The 20,508-nt window shown below is 37.1% G+C and overlaps 1 protein-coding gene across 1 annotated transcript in view; it reads right to left on the bottom strand.

Moving 5' to 3' along the window:
• Kcnh8 (potassium voltage-gated channel subfamily H member 8) overlaps window positions 1–19,151 on the bottom strand; it is a 368,692-nt gene extending 349,541 nt beyond the window's left edge. Inside the window, exon 1 of the mRNA XM_046422707.2 lies at window positions 18,876–19,151. Within this exon, the coding sequence (XP_046278663.1) occupies window positions 18,876–18,951 (76 nt within the window). The 5' untranslated portion in view covers window positions 18,952–19,151. The remainder of the gene's footprint in view (window positions 1–18,875) is intronic.
• Between the last annotated feature and the right edge of the window lie 1,357 nt (window positions 19,152–20,508).

The following is a 20,508-nucleotide window of genomic DNA, read 5'->3' as shown; positions in this document are numbered from 1 at the left end:
TCATGCTAACAATTTACAAGTGTACCTTTCTCCCCTCACCAGTAATTATTATTGTTTGTATTCTTGATTATTGCCATGGTGACAGGGGTAAGATGACATTTTAGTGTGGTTTTAATTTGTATTTCCCTGACTGCTAGAGATGATGAACAGGGGTTTTTGTGTGGTTGTTTTTTTTTTCAAAATATTTGTTGGGCATTTGTGTTTCTTCTTTAGAGAAATATCTGTTTAGTTCTTTTGCCCACTTATTGATTGGGTTGTTTGTTTTGGTGTTTTCTGAGTTCTTTACGTATTCTGGATATTAATCCCCTATTGGAGGAGTAGCTAGCAACAATTTTCTCCCATTGTGTAAGCTCTCTCTTCATATTCGTAATCCTTTCCTTTGCTGTGCAAAACTTTTTAATTTGATGGCACTGCACTTATTGATTCTTGGTTTTATTTCTTGAGTTTCTGGGGTCATGTTAAGGAAGTCAGTGCCAGCACCTAAATGATGGAGTGTTAACCCGATGTTTTCTTTTAGCACTTGCAAAGTTTCTGGTCTAATTTCTAAATTTTTATCCATTTTAATTTGACTTTTGTGTGGGATGAGAGATAGGGGTCTAGATTCATTTTTCTACAGATAGTTACCCACTTTTACCAATACCAGTTTTTTAAAAGGTTGTCTTTTCTCCAAAATATATATTTTGGTAACTCTGTCAGATGGCTGTAATAATGTGGATTTTTGTCTCTGTGTTTTCCATTCTGTTTTATTGGTCTTCATGTCTACTTTTATGCCAATACCATGCCACTTTTTGTTACTAGGCTCTGTAGTATAATTTCAGATTGGGTATTGTGATGCCTCCTGCATCACTTTTCTTGCTCAGTATTGCTTTGGCTATTCTAGGTCTCTTATTCATTCAAATGAATTTAAGGATTATTTTTTCTAATTCTGTTAGAATGTCAGAAGTATTTTGATGGGGACTGCATTGAATATGTATATTGCCTTTTGTAGTATGGCCTATCCAAGAACATGGGGCTCCATCTTCTAAGGTTTCTTCAATTTCTTTCTTCAGTGTTCTATAATTTTTATTATAGCGCTCTTTTGCCTCCTTGGTTAGGTTAATTCTCAAGTATCTTATTTTTTTAAGGTTGTTGTGAATGAGATGGTTTTCCATAATCCTTCATCAGCTGAATCACTCTATTGGAAAGCTATTGATTTATGGGTGTTGATCTTGTATCCTGCTGCTTTGATAAACTCATTTATAAGCTTTAGAAGCCTTCTGATGTAGTTTTTTGGATCTTCTAAATATACGATCATATTGTTGGCAAACAGAGAGTTTGACTTCTTCTTTTCCTATTTGTATCCCTTTGATTTCTTTCTCTTGCCTGATCATCCTAATGTTTCAAGGACTATATTGAATAGGAGTGGAAAGAGTGAACAGCCTTGTCTTGTTCCTAATTTTAAAGGAAATACTTTCAGTTTTTCTCCTGTCAGTATGATGTTGGCTTTGAGTTTGCCAGAAACAGCCTTTATGATGTTGAGGTAAGTTTCATTCCTACCTTCTCCAGCTAGGTATGTTTTTAACATGAATGGGTGCTAGATGGATTTTCAGTCTTTATATTTATTTTAGGCTGTGAATTTTTGGCCACCATCCTTGTGTTCCTGACCTAGCTGCCAGATAGGTGTAGTAGCTCTGAGCTTCCAATCTTCCAGTATTGAGTGGTACAGACTTTGGAGTGCTGATGAATTGTGTAATCCTCTAACAGGGATTGCAGAGTTCTAGGCTGGAGTTTCCAATTGTTGGGGTTTGGGCTTTTGTCGGTTTTGGAAGTTGTCGGTGGGTACTTGAGATTTGGTCCATACCCCTTATTGGTGTGGAGTTTCCTGTCTCTGCTGGGCTTCTGGGTCTCTGGGCTTCCAAAAAAAATCCACTTTTAAGGCACAGGGACTACACCCCCATATGTTTCCCCTTCACTATTAGGAATGGGAATCACTATACATCTGCCCTGGAGTTCAGATGCGCTTGGGTGGCCACCATTAGCATCTTCACCATAGCTCCTAGGAGGCAGGTAAAATGGGGTTTTCCTCTCTTGGGACCCAATGGCAGAATGGTCCAGGTAAAATGTTCTTTGTGCCTGTATTCAGTGTCTCTGGTTAGAGCAACCTCTGGAATTTTTTTTTTGGACTGTAGGTAACTTCCCTTATTTTTCTCCATTGGCAACTGGGAACTTCCTTTAGGAGTTCCCAGTTGCCCACCCTCTGGGACAACATTCAGCACCTAGGGACATTTTCCTCACCCGCTAGCAGGTTCCACGTTTGCACGGGGGTTTTGGCGCCTTTCAGCTATGGATTTACCACCCCCCCCACAGAAGGCTTCACCCAGAGACCAGTTAGGATTTGTTTCCACTGAGATGCTTTCCACTCTGTGTCCTTTAAAACCAGCCTTCCTCTGTAAACCAGTGGCCTTGGTCAATTTTTCTTTATTTTTTGATTTCTTTATCCACCGACCCTGGGTCCCTTATCTGCACTCTCTGCTCTGCTCTACTGGCGGCAGGAGCTGGCGCAAATCTGAAGTATTACTTATTGTGATCAAGTTACCAACTTTCTGTAGCTCTACGAATTTTTTTTTTTACACATCACTATTAAGTTTCCCAGAGGTTCCTTTGTTACTCACCTCTAGAGGTGCTGAGGGGCTGCTGTGTCCCTTCCTCTCTCCCTGCCTCCGCCTTCTTTCTCACTGGGTAACTTTCCTTCCCTTTATCTAGTGGCTCCTGTCAACGTCTTTTGTCTGCAAGTTTCCTATAAAGTAATTGCTACACTAAATGTTTAAAAGTTGAATTTTGTAGTATTTTTGCTTATTAAATAATTTGATTAAATATTTTAAGTGACTTTAAACAAAATTAAAGGAAAACAGGCTCACTTAGAAAATATTTATATATTTGACTCTTCAATGGTTTACAACATATTAATTCAGAGGCTAAAATATTTCAAAATTCTAAATGATGACTGTTGGGAGTAGCCCTGGCTCCAAAGACTAACTTCCCCATCACCCAGAGAAGAGAGGTCCAATGGTGAGCCCTGCTGGCTCACATGATCCTTACCCACCAATCAGAAAGCACCCCATGCCAACTGTCAAACCGTTAAACTGTCATAACTGTCAAACCACCCCAGGATCTATAAATATGCAGAGCTGTTCCTCAATAAATAGGCATTTTCTCTGTCAACAAGCCTTGTTCGTTCTTTCAATGACAGTCAGTAAAAAGAAGAACTATGTACTGCCATGACAAACTTTTTTGTTTTTGCATTTAACATCATGAATCATACATATAGTGTAATAACTATTTCTTTACATATAAAAATATTTGGTAATTATGCTACTATAGTTCTTATAGTGATTGATAGAATATCACCATTTGAGGAGGAACAAAAAGGAATTATACATTCAACTTACCAATTACAAGAATATTTCCACTTCGTAGATTTAAAAAATTTCATCATTGCTTTTTCTTTTCTTTTCCCCCAGTATTGGAGATTGAACCCAGGGAGGATCTACCACTGAGCTACATTCTCAGCCAATTTTATTTTTATTTTTTATTTTATTTTTGGTACTAGGAATTGAACTCAGGGGCATTCAACCACTGAGCTACATCCCCAGCCCTATTTTGTATTTTATTTAGAGACAGGGTCTCACTGAGTTGCTTAGCAACTCATGGTTGCTGAGGCTGGCTTTGAATGTGCCCTCCCGACATCCTGGGATTACAGGCATACACCCACCATGGTGGGCCCTTTTTAATCTTTTTAAATTTTGAAAATGGGTCTCACTTATTGCCCAGGCTGGCCTTGAATTTGTGATCCTCTTGCCTCAGCCTCCTGAGTTACTGAGATTATAGATGTGCTCCACTGTACCTGGCTAATTTTTTAAAATTAATATCATTATCTTTACCATGATACTGTGTTCTACTAAAAAGTATATTTGTCTTGTTGCCACAAAATCAATAAAGTTATCTTTAATGATCTATTAAACTGAATTTACAATAATATTTACAATTACATATAAAACATATAAAATGAACATGGAAACACTTCACCTTAAACCTATGAATTAGATGCAAAAATCCAAGCATTATTAAAATAAACTAATTTCCCCTGGAAATTTTGATAGCATTAGTACTTTCTCAGTCCTTCTACTTATGAAACAAAATTTTGCTTCATTTTTCCTACATGACAGAAAAACCTGGAATCAAAACTAAACAAATTTCTTGACAATAAAGTAGAATTACTGATTCCTCAGGGGAATAAATTGTGAAATGATTTATCTAAATGAAAGAAGACAGACAAAAAGCTATACATTGTATGATTTCATTAATATCACATCAAAATACAGCAAATCTCTAGGGACAGAAAACAGAGTATTAGTTGCTAGGTACTAGAAGGGGGTACTGATATTGACCTTGGGGGTAAGGATGTTATTCTATATCTTGATTGTGGTAGTGGTGATATAATTGTATATACTTTAGAAAATTCATTGAATGGTACACTTAAAAGGAGTAATATTTATTGCATATAAATTATATAATGATAAGCCTTACCCAAAAAATGAATCAAACTTATTTAGAAAAGTAGTTCTTTGATGTAAATGAAGTCACTCTTCACAGAACATGTCCAAGACATCTTCTGCAGAATGAATTATCTTCTCATATACTCTTCTTCAGGAACTTGTTTTTTAAGAGCATGATGATGCTTAGGCAGCAGATTTGTATATTCTGGAGGTTTTGAGGGGAACTGGGGTGGGAGTACCAGGGATTGAACCCAGAGGCACTTAACATCTGAGTCATACCCCCGACAATTTTATTTTTTATATGGTCTCACTAAGTTGCTTAGGGCCTCACTAAGTTTCTGAGGCTGGCTTTGAACTTGCAATCCTCCTGCCTCAGCCCCCAAACTGCTGGGATTACAAACCTGTTCCACCACATCTGGTCTGTATATTCTGATTTTAATGTGATAGGGATATTGCCTCAGGGTGGACACCCATGATGTATGTAAATGTAAACACTTTCTTCCAGTTATATATTCATCATTAATCTTTCTTAAGAAATGGAAATTCAATACTTCATTAACAAATTTTTCATTGTTGTAAAGTCATTAATGCCAGGAGTTTTTTGTAAAACTTTTTTTAAATGACAGAAATACAAATATATTCTACATACATTTCTTGTTAAGCTATAATACCCTATATTTCCTATTGCCTGCACTAACCTATGGCCTGGTGGCTTCATACAGTCTCTGGTATTATTGGTTGGTAGACAATATACATGCTGTTCTAGGAAAGTAGGTATAGACATTTTGTATCTGAAAAGAGGATAAAAAATGAATGCTATTACTGCTCATCTTTCAGATTTAAGCACACATTAAAGAAGTATATTCACCACACAAGCATCTGAGACACCAATAAATAAGCCCCTATCCAAAGCTATAACAACTAACTGGAGATCCACCAACCCATTTGTGTTCTATTTTAATGCAACAATTAACAATACTTTATTAAAATATGAAAAATCTGGCACAAATTCCAAACTAGATGGGATTACATGGTAATCAGAACGAATATGAAGATATGATTCCCTCACCAAAATCCAATGATTCACATATACAATAAGAGAAAAAAAGCAAATATTACATATTAAATATGCTTTATACCTATGTTAAAATTCTAAACATGGGTGGAAGAAATCCAGCAACTTGAACATGTGCATTTTGCTGAAAGAATGCAAAGATAGTTCAATATTATGAAATATATTGAATCTGTTGAACTTATTATATTAATTGGTTCAGAAAGAAGCAAATAATTGCTTTGATAGATGATGAAAAGGCAACTAAAATGCTTAATAAAAAATACATTACATGGACTGGGGTTGTGACTCAGAGATAGAGTGCTCACCTAATGAATGAGAGGCCCTGGGTTCTATCCTCAGCACTACATATAAAAAAATAAAATAAATGTATTATGTCCACCTACAACCAAAAAAAATTTTAAATACATTATAAAGTCTCTTATAAGGCAGAAATACATAATAAAATATCTCTCAACTAAAAGCCAGAAAATACTAATTAGAAGAGCAGTGAATTTCTTCACATTAAAATTAAGAAGAGGAAGGATTTTCTTTATGACTACCATTTCAAAAATCTTTTTTATTGGTGCATTATAATATACATAATAGTGGGATTCATTGTGGTATATTCATATATGCACACAGCACTTCGGTCAATTTCATTCCTCAGGACCTCTCTATCCCCTTCCCTCCTCCCTCCCTCATCCCCTTCTGCTATTCTACTGATGCCCACCATTGTTTAACATCTGTCTTAAAACAGCAAAGCAATTAGACAAAAGGAAAATAAATAGGAATAAAGGTTAAGAGTTGTACAAATTGGAAACATGAATATAATTTTTTCATTATTTGAGACAAGTATTATTTTTTTTCTAAAAACCCCAAGAATCAAACTGTGAATTTGTTACCAAAAACACAGCAGAAAGTCAGTAAGCTTGGTTAAAAAAAATAATAACATATAGGAGGTGAATAGCCTTCCAAGAACCTAATGTGATTACAGTAGAAAAAGAAATGAAAAAAACAATTAGAAAGATAAAGTTTCCAGGAATAAAATAAACAATGTATAAGAATACTGAGAATGTTCCAAAAAGAAATAAACAAAAGAAATACCTAGCAATTTATTATATATGAATAGTGACTGTCATAAAAATATCATTTTTCCTGTAGGGTATTTTATTAAAAATTACCATCACTATTTTTTCAACTAGATAATCTGATTCTAAAGTTATTATAGGCTTTTAAATAAATATAATTAGCCAATTAAAATTCTGCAAAAAGATAATGAAATGAGAATTTTAAGACTGATCATTTAAAGACATGTCCTAAAATTGAAATTATGGTACTGACATATAAAGGAAAAGATGGATAAGTATAATAGGATAGATAAATTTCAAAAATATAATTACAGAAAATATGATACATAGATATTTTAAATTATCATAGAAAAAATGAATTGTTAGAAAAAGTTGGATAAGAATCTATAAAGACTATAGTTTGATACATCAAACTCAATAGATCAGATTATAAAATTTATTAATGGAGGGGAAAAGGAGAATACACAAATATACAAAATGAAATTATAATAGAACACACAAGGTATATTTGAAAAATAGTTTCAGAATAATAAATGCATCTCTAAGTATGACACAAATTCTAGAAATTATAACAAGAAAATTGATGCATTCATCTACATAAATGTCAAAGGCCCAACCAAAATTGGGGGGGAAAATCAGCAATTCACATTACCAAGAAAGTGGTAGGGTTTTTTGTTGTAGTTGTTTGTTTGTTTATTTACAATGTGAAGATCTCAAAAACATCAAATATGGAAATGGCAACAATGCAATTAATAAAAGACAATGTGAACACATAATGCTAAAAAAAAGAAAAATCTCTAAATATATTAAATAATGTTCAGCCTCCCTTACAGGAAGACTGAAATGCTATGCAAATATTTACCATTAATATATTTCAAATAATATTAGGGAAGATAATAATATATTAATAATGATATCAATCAACTACAGATAGAAAAGAGCCACAGGTGTTAAATTCAGTATCCTAAAATCAGAAACCACAGACTTGTTAAGAGAGAATGACAGGGTCATTTTCAGATGATTGAGATGTAGCCCAACACAGGTTATTCCAGAATTAATACAACACCAAAGCTCTTTCTCAGAGACCCTTCTTTTCCATCATTCATGGAATCCCAGCAGAAACATTTACTTAGACGTTAAGGTTAAAAGTTTGCCCATTTTTGTCTTGTACATTATTCTCACCGTTGAATGAATAGCCAGAAACAACATATTTAAGGACAGTCTACTTCTTATCAAACTGGGAATTTGATATTTTGATAACATCTAAATTTCTTATGTGGATCCTTCCTTCTAGGAAATCAAACAGAACATGGTAAGGCTGATAAATGCTCTGGTCTTAACTCTCTTTAGTTCAATAACTAGAATAAAAAACTCATTTGAAGTGACAAATACAATAAGGATATCTGTCTAAAAGCCTTAATAGAACAAAAGAAAACCTGAAAAAAAAGAGCTCTGGATTAGATTTGAGAGTTAGAGAGCTAAGTACACTTATTTCTTCCTGTAAACTCATTGTAGGGAAAAGATAAGTGAATTCTGTTAAGAGACGTTAACTGTACCTGACACTGGACAATATATTTTTCCCTGTGAAAGCAAACTGAAAATAGCTAGAAGAATTTCCCCTATAAGACCCTGACAAGGTAAAAATAAAAAATGATGTCACTATAATAGCTATGAGAATTAGAATTTCTCCACAGAGAGATTGGCTTCACACACACACACACACACACACACACAAAATCACAAGGAAGTACTAAAGTCAGCAAATTCTAAGCATCAAAATCTCAGAATATGGATTTCTTTATTTAAAAAAATGGACAGTAGATTTTCTTTGATGAGAAAAACTGCTTTGCAGAGTGAATGCATTTAGTAGTTCCAGATTTGAGTCTTAAATACTATTTTAAAACACTCCTTCAATGACAAGTACTTAAAGCATAATATATGAGCAGGAGGAAAAAACAGCATATTAACTAGAAGTAGCTAAAAACATTAAGGAACAATCCCTTTTGAAATAGTTAGAATCTAGAAATGATACCACAGATTACCCCCGAATGTTTATATTTAGTATACTAACATATTTTAGAGGCTGTGTTATATAGTAAGAAAATCACAGGTTATAGTACAAAAATCACAGGCTAGTGTGATGTAGTAAAATTCTGAGCTAGAGTTTTGTCAACTTTAACTTAAAAAGAAGGTGCTTTCTACATACATTTGGAGCTGGGTAGAAACAGATAAAGCATCAGCCAATACAGACTACCCAAGTAGACATATCCAAGATAGTAGTCACTATGATTATTTGAGTTGAATAAAACAAATCAGTTTTGGAACCATATGAAAATGAGAGGTGGAAGCTAGTCTACAATTATTCTTCAAAATAAAATATAACAGCATACTTTTTAATAATAGGAAGACTAGTGGCCACTGGAGGGAAATAAAGGTGTTTAGTCAATATCCCTGGCCTTCAAGGAACTTGAAAATCCTATGTTTAAGCAAATATTTATTGCGTGAAGACTTTGTTCCAAATACACCCTTGAGAGATCAGAATACAAAATGAACTAAAAATGGGGGGGGGAGCATGGAAGGAAGGGAGGAACTTGAGATAGGGTGAAGGGAAGGGGCATGGGCATGGGAAAGATAGTGGAATGAGGTGGGCATCATTACCCTAGGTACATGTATGTTTGCATGCATGGTGTGACTCAACTTTATGTACAACCAGAGACATGAAAAATTGTGCTCTACTTGTGTACTATGAATTAAAATGCATTCTGCTGTCATATATAACAAATTAGAATAAATAAATTGATTAAAATTTAAAAAGGAAAAAAACACACACACACACAAAAGGAGTTTCAAAGAGCTCCTCATTGGAAGAAGGAAGACTATAACGGTAGCACATGTAAGAGCTAATGCTTGGGATGAACAAGGTTGTGTGAAAACACAGAGGAAATGTCACCCAACTTTACTTGGAGCCTCATAGAAGGGAACTTTCTAGAACAAAAGGCATCTGAAGAACAAAAGCCATCTTTCTCTCAAGGTAACATGGAGTCCCAGAGGCATGAATTCTCGGAGGATTTAGAATGAATATGTCCGCCACCTTGGAATCTTCTCGGGGTCAGATGACAGTAAGAACTGTGGACTTTATCCAACAGGCAGCAGGGAGTCAATGCATAACTTTAAGCAGGAAAGTTACATGACTCACTTTTCATATTGCTTCTAACAAGAAATCACTCTCCAGACAATGGAAATTGATGGTGTGGGAGTGTCAGAAAGGACCAATGGCTCTCGAGGTCTAGTTAGAGTTGGCTTGCATTTGTGCAGATAAGAAAGAAAGGATCCAAATTAAAGTAGAAGCAATGAAGATCCAAATTAGGGCATTTCTGCCTCAAAATACCAAGGATTTGATAACCAATAGGAAGTGTGGGCAGTCAAAGACGGTTTCATATTTCTAGCTTGAAGAATTGGGTGGGTGCTGATGCCACGGGCCAGAAAGAAAAAAAAAGACAAATAAGTTTGATACACTAGAAGAGATTATTTGTTCATCTGGATACATGTGAATTTTGAAGGGTTAAGAGTGATAGATAGCTGTGTTAACAACTATGAAAGAAAGCAAAATACATCTTCCAGAGAATTTATAAACCAAGAACTATATTTGACTGTTTAAATTACTGAGAAAGCTCTTCATTTGCTTCAGTTGCTAAATTTGGACTATGCCGTAGGTAAAGTTGAAGAATCATCTATTTTGTTTGTAGGCTTCGCTAAACCAAAAATGGATTAAAACTTAGTATTTAGATGATATCAGCAAACACACATTTCCAGGGTGAACTTTATTTTCTTTGCAGCAGTTGTAATTCCATGCCTTTTGCTGGTGGCATTTCTCCTATCAACTTGTAGGACAGCCTCAATTCTTTTTCTTCACCACAGAACCTAATTCTATGGTAAAATGCAAGGGGTGAAAAGCCCTGGAGAAGAAGGGCAGTCAGCTATGTGATGAGAAATCAATATTTTCCTAAGAGAAAATTAACTCCCCGGCAAAAAATAGACATTCCTAAGAAAATGAACACAACAATTCCACTGCATTGTATGGGACTCATGTCCATGTGTAAGTATAATTAGAGGAGTTTGTAAGCATAAACAACCTAACTCTCAAGGTCAACATTTCTTCTGTATTATGTTTAAAAGTATAGAACATGGGGATGTTGAGAGTTTTGACAGTTTTTAAACCAGGCCTAAGTGGCATAATACTTACCATGACAAGGTTGTCTGATGGCTTAATATGACAAATCACTCTGGATTTAAAGACCATCTACAAAAGACCCAGAATTGCCAAAGCTATCCTAAGCAAGAACAATACTGGAGGGATTACAATACCAATTTCAAATTATACTATAGAGCCACAGTAATGAAAACAGCGTGGGACTGGCCTAAAAAACAGACATGAAGATCAATGGAATAGAATAGACGATGCAGAGACAAATCCACACATCTGATTGTTGAAAAAGTGCCTAAAACATACATTGGAAAAAAGACAGCCTCTTTAACAAATGGTGCTGGGAAAACTGGACATCCATAGATAAAAGAATGAAATTAGATCCCTGTCTCTCATTTTGCACAAAAGTCAATTCAAAATGGATGGAAAACTTAGTTATAAAACCAGAAACTATGCAACAACTCACTGAATAGGACTCTAATGGCTCAGGAAGAAAAACCAAGGATGATAAACTTAGTGATATCAAATTAAAAAGCTTCTGCATGGCAAAGAAAAAATTAACAACATGAAGAAACATGGGGAGAAAAATCATGGGAGAAAACGTTTTCCAGCTACTATTCCTACAGAGAATTAAAATCCAGAATATATAAAGAACTCAAAAAAGCTCAACAACCTAACAAACAAGTAGCCTATTTAAAAAATAGGTGGATAGGCTAAACAAACACTTCTCGAAAGAGGAAGTACAAATAGTGGCCAACATTTACATGAGAAAATATTCAACCCCTTTAAACATCAGGAAAATGCAAATCAAAATTATCTTGAGATTCTGTCTCACTCCAGCCATAATGGCAATCATCAAGAATACAAATAACAGCCAGGTATGGTGGTGCAAGCCTGTAATCCCAGCAGTTCAGGAGGCTTAGTCAGGAGGATCTGGAGTTCAAAGCCAGCCTCAGCAACAGCATGGCACTAAGCAACTCAGGGAGACCCTGTCTCTACATAAAATACAAACTAGGTCTGGGGATGTGGTTCAGTGGTTGAGTGCCCCTGAGTTTGATCCCCGGTACCAAAACACACACACACACACACACACAAACACACACACACACCAATAACAATAAATACTGTGAGAACATGGGGAGAAGGAAGCCCCATACTCTGTTGCTGTGAATGTAAATTAGCACAGCCACTGTGGAAATCAGTATGGATGTTCCTCATAACACTAAAAATGGAGCTACCATATGATCCAGGTATTCTACTCCTCAGTATTTATCCAAAAGAGTTCAAGTCAGCATACTTTATAGATACATGCAAACACATGTTTATCACAGCACAAGCCAAGTCATGGAATCAGCCTAGGGATTTCTCAACAGATGATACAATGGAGTTTTATTCAGCCATAAAGAAGAGAAAAATTATGCCATTTGCAGGAAAGTGGATAGAAAAAGAGAGCATCATGTTAAGCAAAATAAGCCAGACTCAGAAAGACAGGGACTGTGTGTTTTCTCTCATCTGTAGAAGCTACAGGGCAAAAAAGAAGAAAGTGCTCTCATGAAAGTAGAAGGGTAACCACTAGGGTTAAGAAAGGGGATAAGTGGAAGGGAGGTGGGAAGGACAAGGGGGAGGTAATAGGGCATAAACTTGATTAAATTGTTAGGTAAATGTATGAATATGCCATAATAATACCCACCACTCTGAATAATTAACATGCACCATTTTTTTTCAAAAAGACCTCTTACATCTACCCTGACAAGTTTCCATTGTCCTTTTGCCTTTACCTTGTTCCCTTCATACACTCTAAAATATGTATTTTCCTTGAAGGTCCTTTTAAGCCTCAATGCCAAGTGCTGCAGAAACTGGAACAGGAAATTGTTGTTCTTGGTCCTATAATATATAAAACAACTCAAAATTCATTTTCTATATGAAGATCTCCCAGATCATTCCCCCACAGAAATTATTCCTCCCTTACTGCAATGTACACAGCCCTCTGTTGGACCTCCTGAATTGCTCTTACTGGAAATCTAAATTATATTTCATTGTCCCCTTTGAGAAAAAGTTAAGCCTGACATATCCCCAAATCCTAATATACTGGCTTTGTATATGGTCAGTGTTCATTAAATAGAGTTGAGGGAATGATAGAATGAAGAAGAATACTTTTCTCCAAAGAAAATGTCCCCCCTCCCAGAAATATGTTGAGTTCCAGATATATCAGACACATGTAACTCTGGGCTGGGCCTCAACATACTTATGCAAAGGGCTTGTGTTCTTTGATGGTTTAATTGGCAAGAGGAGGTCTTATGCCTTTGGTCTGAAGGTAATGCCAAATTCTAATGCCTAGAATTTTGGGCATGATTTCTATTCTTAACATATTAGATATCCATTTTATCTATATGATGATGTCAAAACAAAATTATCTGGTGTTATTTTTTAAAGACTAAACAATTTTTTAGTATTTGCATATCATCAAAGGAACACACTAATTAAGGCATAAATCCAGTTCTTATAAATCAAATACTTTGTTCATTGCAGTAAAGTTATGACAGCCCCTATGATAAGTCCTTTGTAGGGTAAGAATTCATCTAAAAGTCAAGAGAGTAATAGTAAAATAATAGTATACCTACTTGGAGCAAAGTTTAAATTTAAAAAAACAAACATAATTTAGTTTAACACAGCCAACCTTAAAGCAGGAGTGCATAGTGGGAAGTTTCTTAAATTTGAAACATTGTCAAAAGCATGCGAAACAGGAAAAAGTAGTTTCAGATGCATCCACATGGTTGGCTCAGAAACAATCCTGATTAATACAATTAAGGAGGCAGACACAGTCACCTTGAAGTGCAGGGACCTGCCTTGGGTGCATTTCTTCACAGGTACCACCATCCTTGGACTCCTCATCCAGTGGAATCCAAAGTATCTGCACATAGACCAACAGACCTCCCCAACCTTCCTTAACTGAAAACAGGCTGAGATTAATATTCCGAAAATATTCCTGTATCTACCATATTTCATCTAGATCAGAGAAAGAAGAATGAATGACAGCACAGCAGACTGAAAATATCCTAGGCTAGGTTTACACATATGCCATCACCAGATGTGAAGGAAAACCCTGCAGTAAGTGGGGCCTTATGTTCCCAAAGATTTCAGACGTAAACTCAGCAGAGCATTCTGCATACTGATTACAGAATGTGCTCAAAAATCTGCTTCATAGAAGAACAAGTGTGAGAGCATTAGGCTTTCCATGATAGTACAACAATGCTAGGAGACAGCAAGGGTGGCAGAAAGAAGTCTATGACAGCTCCCTAGATTTCCACCTCCTTGTGTGTACACCCTGTGCAATCCCTTCCCTCACTGAGTGTGCAGAGAACATGTAGATATGATGGATATAGCAGAGGTTAAAGATGTAATTAAGATTTGTAATGAATTGACTTTGAGTTCATCAAAAGGGAGATTAACTTGAGTAGGGATGACTTAGGTGAACTTCTAAAAGAGAGACACCCCCTCTCTTACACACTTCCCACTGGTCTCAAAGAAGTAAGCTGTTCTGTTCTATGAGTGTAGGGGGGATGCCATATAGCAAAAATCTGGGGGAAGGCTCTAATGGCTGAGAAATTCCCTGGCAGACAGCTGGCAAGAAAACAGGGACATTAATCAAAAACCTGCAACTCCGCCAATAACCACGCAGGGTTCGAAGAAGACCTTGGGCCTCAGATGAGACCACAGTCCCATCTGACAATTTTTATACAGTCTCATGGAAGTCTATAGATAATACCCATCTGATCCAGGCTTGGCTATGTGACCTACAGAGAAGGTGAGATAATAAACCATGAAGTTTATGAAATTTATTATACAGAAATAAAATACTAATATTGGAATGTAATTCCTAAACATAAAAAAAATAGGAACAATATAGCCTGTAAACAACAAAAAGTCTTCACAAACTTTCACTGGTGGATGATACCAATGCAGTGCTAGGTAGTTCCCTGAATATACTCATGCAATAGCCTTTTACACACAGACCCATAGAGCTCATTATTTTCACTGGCTAAACATCTTGGATGACATACTTCAAACCACAACTAGCTAAGACATAGAAAGAACTCTACTGTCCCACCTTATTCTTTGTTCCTCTTCCCGAATTGGGTACATAATCCGTCCTAATATTAAGAGATTTATCTACCTTAATAAAAGTACAAAGATGAAAAGAAAAATTATCATGGCTTCTGTAAATGTGCATTTTAACTTTAACAAATTTCCTCAGACCCTTTTGAAAAAGTTATGCAAGAGTACATAATATATATGCAAAGAGTTTCTAAACTACTATCACTTTGAATATTTTAACTGGCATTTCCTTGATGTAGTACATTGGGTTACAAACTTTCTTTAAAACTTAAATCTTGTCTTAGTAACCCCAAAGGAGAAGAAGGCTAAATTCTGATATGGCCAGGAAATGTAGGCTAATGCACCATTATGCTTAAAAATGGAAACTTTCTTCTGAAAGTTTAATATCCTCCAAAAAAGAAAAATGTGGGGTTTTTTCTCAAAAAGTATCCTAGGACAAATGTTTGTACTAAAGAACTATTTTTTTCAAATATGTACTTATGTGTTTTATTATTATACTTTCCCTTCATATAGATTAATACTTACAAAAGTGTACTCTTTAAAAAAAAATTTTTATGTGTCAACATGTTTTTTAAAAAGCTATGTAGGAGTGACCTGTGTGTGTATGTGTGTGTGTGTGTGTGTTTTAGAGTGTTTCAAGTGAGAAGTGTTGTTTCACGTAATATATTGGAGAAATTCATTGGGTTTACTTTCTCCCCCCTACATGGGGAAATATTCAACATTTAAAAGATTCTTAGTTTTTCTGTGACATTATACTTCAATTAAACACAAACTAGAACATATTTTAGTGACAATGTTACATATAAAATATTTATGTTTTCCAATAATATTAACAAATTGTATTATATATCAGGGAAAAATAGTTTTATGTAATGTTTCACAATTGTCTTTCAATCCTAAAAGCTTACTTCATAAATATTAAAAGGAAAGAATATCCTATTATGTAAATCCACAAAGTGTCACTAGGTGATAAGATATATTAACTTCTTTTATGTTGCTCTCTGATACTATCTCAACTGATAAATTAGAAAGATTATATTACAGGCTTTAATATAATCATATGTTTATTTTTCCTGGGAGGATTTTTAGATGATGTCTTAAATTGTTTTATTATTTTCTATTTGATAGTAAATCAATAAAGCTAATAATAATACTACACTCTGGATAGGTTAGCCAGGAATATTGTTTGCTCTCTTAAATTTTTCATTAAAAGTGTACAAAATAATATTTTAAAAAGAAATAAGCATGACTATAAAATGTACCTCATAAATAAAGCAGGAAGTAGACCAAGTCAACACAATCTATGTTGAGCATGGAGAGCGTTTAAAATTTGCAAATAGTTTTATCTCACAAAAACAAAAGAACTGCTACTTAAAAATAAAGAGAAAAAGAATAATCATAGTAAAAGAGCTTCAGAGATAGTAACCATACATAATAAAATCATGTCAATAAGAAAAGATGTCATAATTAGATAAACTAAATATCTAGCTGCAGAAATGATATGCCCATGATTCTAGATATAGCAAAATGTGTGGCTAAAAATTTGCTTAAGTTCTTTTCTCTAAGTTTCAGATTATTCAAGTCATCCTGCAATTAAAAAAATACAAATGAGAAAATACTATTATTTTGAGTAGGCTTCTTGGAAGGAGAGATATTCATTAAATGTTGTAAACAAAATCTTGCCAAAATCAACCTTTATTTTTCTCATTACTTTGAAATCTACTTCACTGATTGTTGGATTTCATACAAACTGTGTCCCTCTAGGAATTCTCCAGATTCTATGGAGCACAAACCAAGCCTGGTCTTGGTCTTCCCATAGGGTTTTAGTTTTTTGTTGTTGTTGTTATGTTAAAGATTGATATGTGATGATGGTCTTCTTAAATAAGGATTTGAAATGCCTGAATTCCTATATATTAACATTAATGCATAGCTGAAATAGAAAAAAGAGTGATTCACACATACATCCCTCTCTCCCTACATGCCTCCTGTTATCATGTTATAGTGAGAGTCAGAAAGAGGACAAGATATCCACACACTGATGATCTAAAGCCTCTTTCATTAGCAATTGATATCTAAATGTATCTCAGCAGTAATTCCCAGGGCTCTGCTGGGATGATTCAATACACATTGTACTCCATTCAACTTTAAGTGACAATGAGATAAGCAATTATCTTTTTCTAATTACCTCATTTTCTTGAGATGCATTCAGGATCAATGTTCAGAGCCTCTTATTTTTACAAGTTCAATTTTAAGAACCAATATCCACATAAAATTGATATTTTCTCAGGTTTTAAATAGTAATACATGTAACTGTGCATGGTTAAGGACAGCAGTGATAATATTGGTGGTGCTTGGGTGATGATGGTAGTGGTAGTAGCAAGGTATGTGAACTTTTTTACAATTCTTTTTATTATTATTAACTGAAGAAGCAATACATCTAACAGTTTTGCTAACTTCACTCTTACTGCCTGCACAAGTAGAATATAAAAAGAAATGTGATGCATAAATAAACATAAAGATAAAAACACTGGAGAAATTAACCAAATATCCACACCAACCATGATTAGACTGAATGTCAAAAATAAAAACTGAACAAAATCAAAGTGTTTCATTTTTCTCTCATATAAACTTGTCCAACAATTCCAAAAGCACAGAAATCCAAGACTTGCTTCACAACCCAAAGGAGAACGTATCTAGACTACTGGAGTGGAAATGGAATTAGATGCATTCTCTCATATCAGCTCTAAGAAATGCACAGTCCTAGTAAAAACAATGGAACTTGAACCACTAAAAAAAGCTATTAGAATAAGTGAGTTTAAGTGAGTCTTGTATAACAGACCAAAAAAAAAAAAAAAAGTGTGTGTGTGGTGGGGGGAGAGAAGCATACAGAAGCTGTACAAGCTAGGAGAAAGGTAGATATAATCGTAGAAGCAACTCAGGGCATTCTTAGGAGTGGTAGTACAGACTCCTGTTTGGGGGCTAAAGCCTACTGGGAAGATTCCCCAGGCTCAAGCTCACAGTTTCAGAAGCCTGGGAACGAGAGAGGGGACCTGACCGTGGTCCTGAAAGAGAACCACTTGCAGATTCCGAACAGTTTCCAAACATCCACCCAGCATCAGGTCTATTTTTGTTTTCTTTTTCTTTTTCTTTTTTTTTCCCCACGCCAATCTAAACAAGACAAATATCCAGTAATATTTATCAATAAAATGTTGAAACTTTCTCTTATAATCAGATCAGGCTTTATAATATCCAGCTACTCCTTCCTGATTAGTCTCACTCAGTTAAGCCAATTTCAGGATCAAGAGGTATGCTACTCCAGCTAAAAATCAGGAATGAAGATTCTGACAAACTCACAACACTTAGAAGTCTACCGAAAGCTCACACTTGGCAATCTTGATTCTAGTCTGCACTTCTTAAAACTCAGATGGGAAATCATGTCAAGCTCATAAACCTCTCGGAATGAAGCTCCAGGAAAGAACACTCCAGACTCTCCAACCTCAGGAGCCGTGAAACTCTAGAAAGATAAATTGCACAATATCCCAATTTTCACCTCGTAGAATTATAACCAATTCCCTAACATTGTATCAAAAATGCAGGTCCCACAGGGAATATGGGCGTCGGTGTTTCTTTAGGCTGTTTTACAGCCTTACAAACCCAGGAAGTCAAGAGAACCCACTACACCAATCCAAACTGTTAATACTATACTGAATCACCGGAGAGGGAAAAAAAAAAATCTGCTCACAAAAGACACCTTGCCAAGAACAGAAGGAAATTCATTGTTCTGGTGCAAAAAGAAAGGTGGTAGCGAAAGTATGTAGAAGGAAAAAAAAATCATTCTCCGGAAAATATCAGGCAACTCATTGAAGTGTAAGACTTACGTGTTCCGTCAAAACGGGTGGCGATGGTGTCGAGGAAGGTGTTCTGGGGAGCCAGTAATCCTTTCATAACCGGCATTTTTCCAGCGTGGTGTGAAATTCTCCATCAAAGTTTGTCCAGAAGGATGGTAGGGACGGAAAGTGCCAAGAAGGGAGAAGGGGGACGTGATGACGGCAAGGGAGGGGGGCCTGGCTTGGTGATGGGGCCGATCAAGGGAAGAAGGAGGATGGAAGGAGAGAGAGAGCGAGAGCGAGTTCCAGCCGCTGCTGCCCTCGCAAGAGCAGCCCCGCGAGCGCTCTCCGAGCCCGCCCCGCACCTCCAGGCTCAGCCTGGCGCAGGCTCCCTCTCCCGCCCCCTCCACCTCCGCCAGCTGCCGAAACCCCCCCCACCGTCCCTCCGCGGGCTACTGTGCCCGCCAGGCGCCGCCGCGCGGTGCCTGTCCCCCACCTCGCCCTCCCGGAAAAAGCACGCGACGGTCCAGGGCGCCGCTCCCTGACCTAAGGTTGTAGGGTCGTGGAGGACTGCGCCTGATCTGGGGGAAGCTGTGTCGTTGAGCCTCCGGGTCTCCAAGGGGCGTTGGGAAGCGTGCGCGACTCCCACCCCCCAGGAGCCAGGAAACAAAGACCCCTTTGTTCCCGCTCTGGCCCTCTCCCTGGGAGACGAGCCCCGTGGGTGTACTATTGTTGAAGGGGAGGAGACAGGTCCGGGCAGGTAACAGGCCTCCGCCTAGAACTTGGGAGGGGGAGGCCCCCCAGTGGTGTCCAAGGGAGCAGAGGCAGCCAAGGACACCCGGGGGAGGGGGAGGGGGAGGAGGTGGCCCCCTTCCGGTGCACCTGCCATTTCGAGTTCCCGCGACAGGAGTAGGGCAGCTCCAAGTTAGTCGCGCGCCCCATTTCCTAGTCGCAAGGGTCTTTTTAACCCTGGGAATTGGCCCAAAACTCTGGGGGTTTTCAGTCTCTCCTTGAGCTTCAAAACGTGGTGTTTCAATCACCTTCCTCCGAACACCATTGGCCTCCCCCACCCCATCCCACAGTAAAGGGGGCGGGGGCTTAAATGGACAATGGATGGTTTTTCCCTCTTCAGTGAAATGTGAATAAAGCATTTCTAGAAAAGTTTGCTATTTTATTGATTTGCAAAATAAGTTAAAAAAGTAAGGTTCCCTTGCAAACAGCTTCAATACAAAGCCCCTAACCGTTTTCCTCCCCGCCCCTCTCCAATAACAAAGCTGCCAGCCAGACTAACACCTCCAAGAAGAAAGCCTGGCCTAGCTCCAGGAACCGCAGGTGTCTTAGAAAACGAAAGTGGTCTCTCGGCCATTCTCCCTCTTGCTGACGCGGGGACTCCCTCTTTACTAATGTTACGCCTAGAAAAGCCGCCCAAATCTGCGGCTCGGCCCTGCGGGAAGTGGAGGGGAATACCCAGAGCTGGATTCTACGGAAAATCTTAAAAAGGAAAAGAGGTGTGAAAGGAAAGTTGAGAACCCACGGATAGAAAAATGAATGTTAGCCCAGGTGCTCGTGCACCCGGAAGGAAAGAAGGGAAAAAGCGAACAGGTGTTTGAGCCTTTGCAAGTAGCAGCTCACATCCCCGCCGCCCGAGACTCCGGCAAGGTGGGGGGTGGGAGGTGGGGAGGGC

This window comes from Marmota monax, unplaced genomic scaffold, assembly GCF_021218885.2.
Source record: "Marmota monax isolate L192 unplaced genomic scaffold, Marmota_monax_Labrador192_F-V1.1 WCK01_AAM20220418_F8-fsc00278, whole genome shotgun sequence".
Taxonomy (NCBI): domain Eukaryota; kingdom Metazoa; phylum Chordata; class Mammalia; order Rodentia; family Sciuridae; genus Marmota; species Marmota monax.
This window is presented reverse-complemented; position numbering and strand designations above follow the sequence as displayed.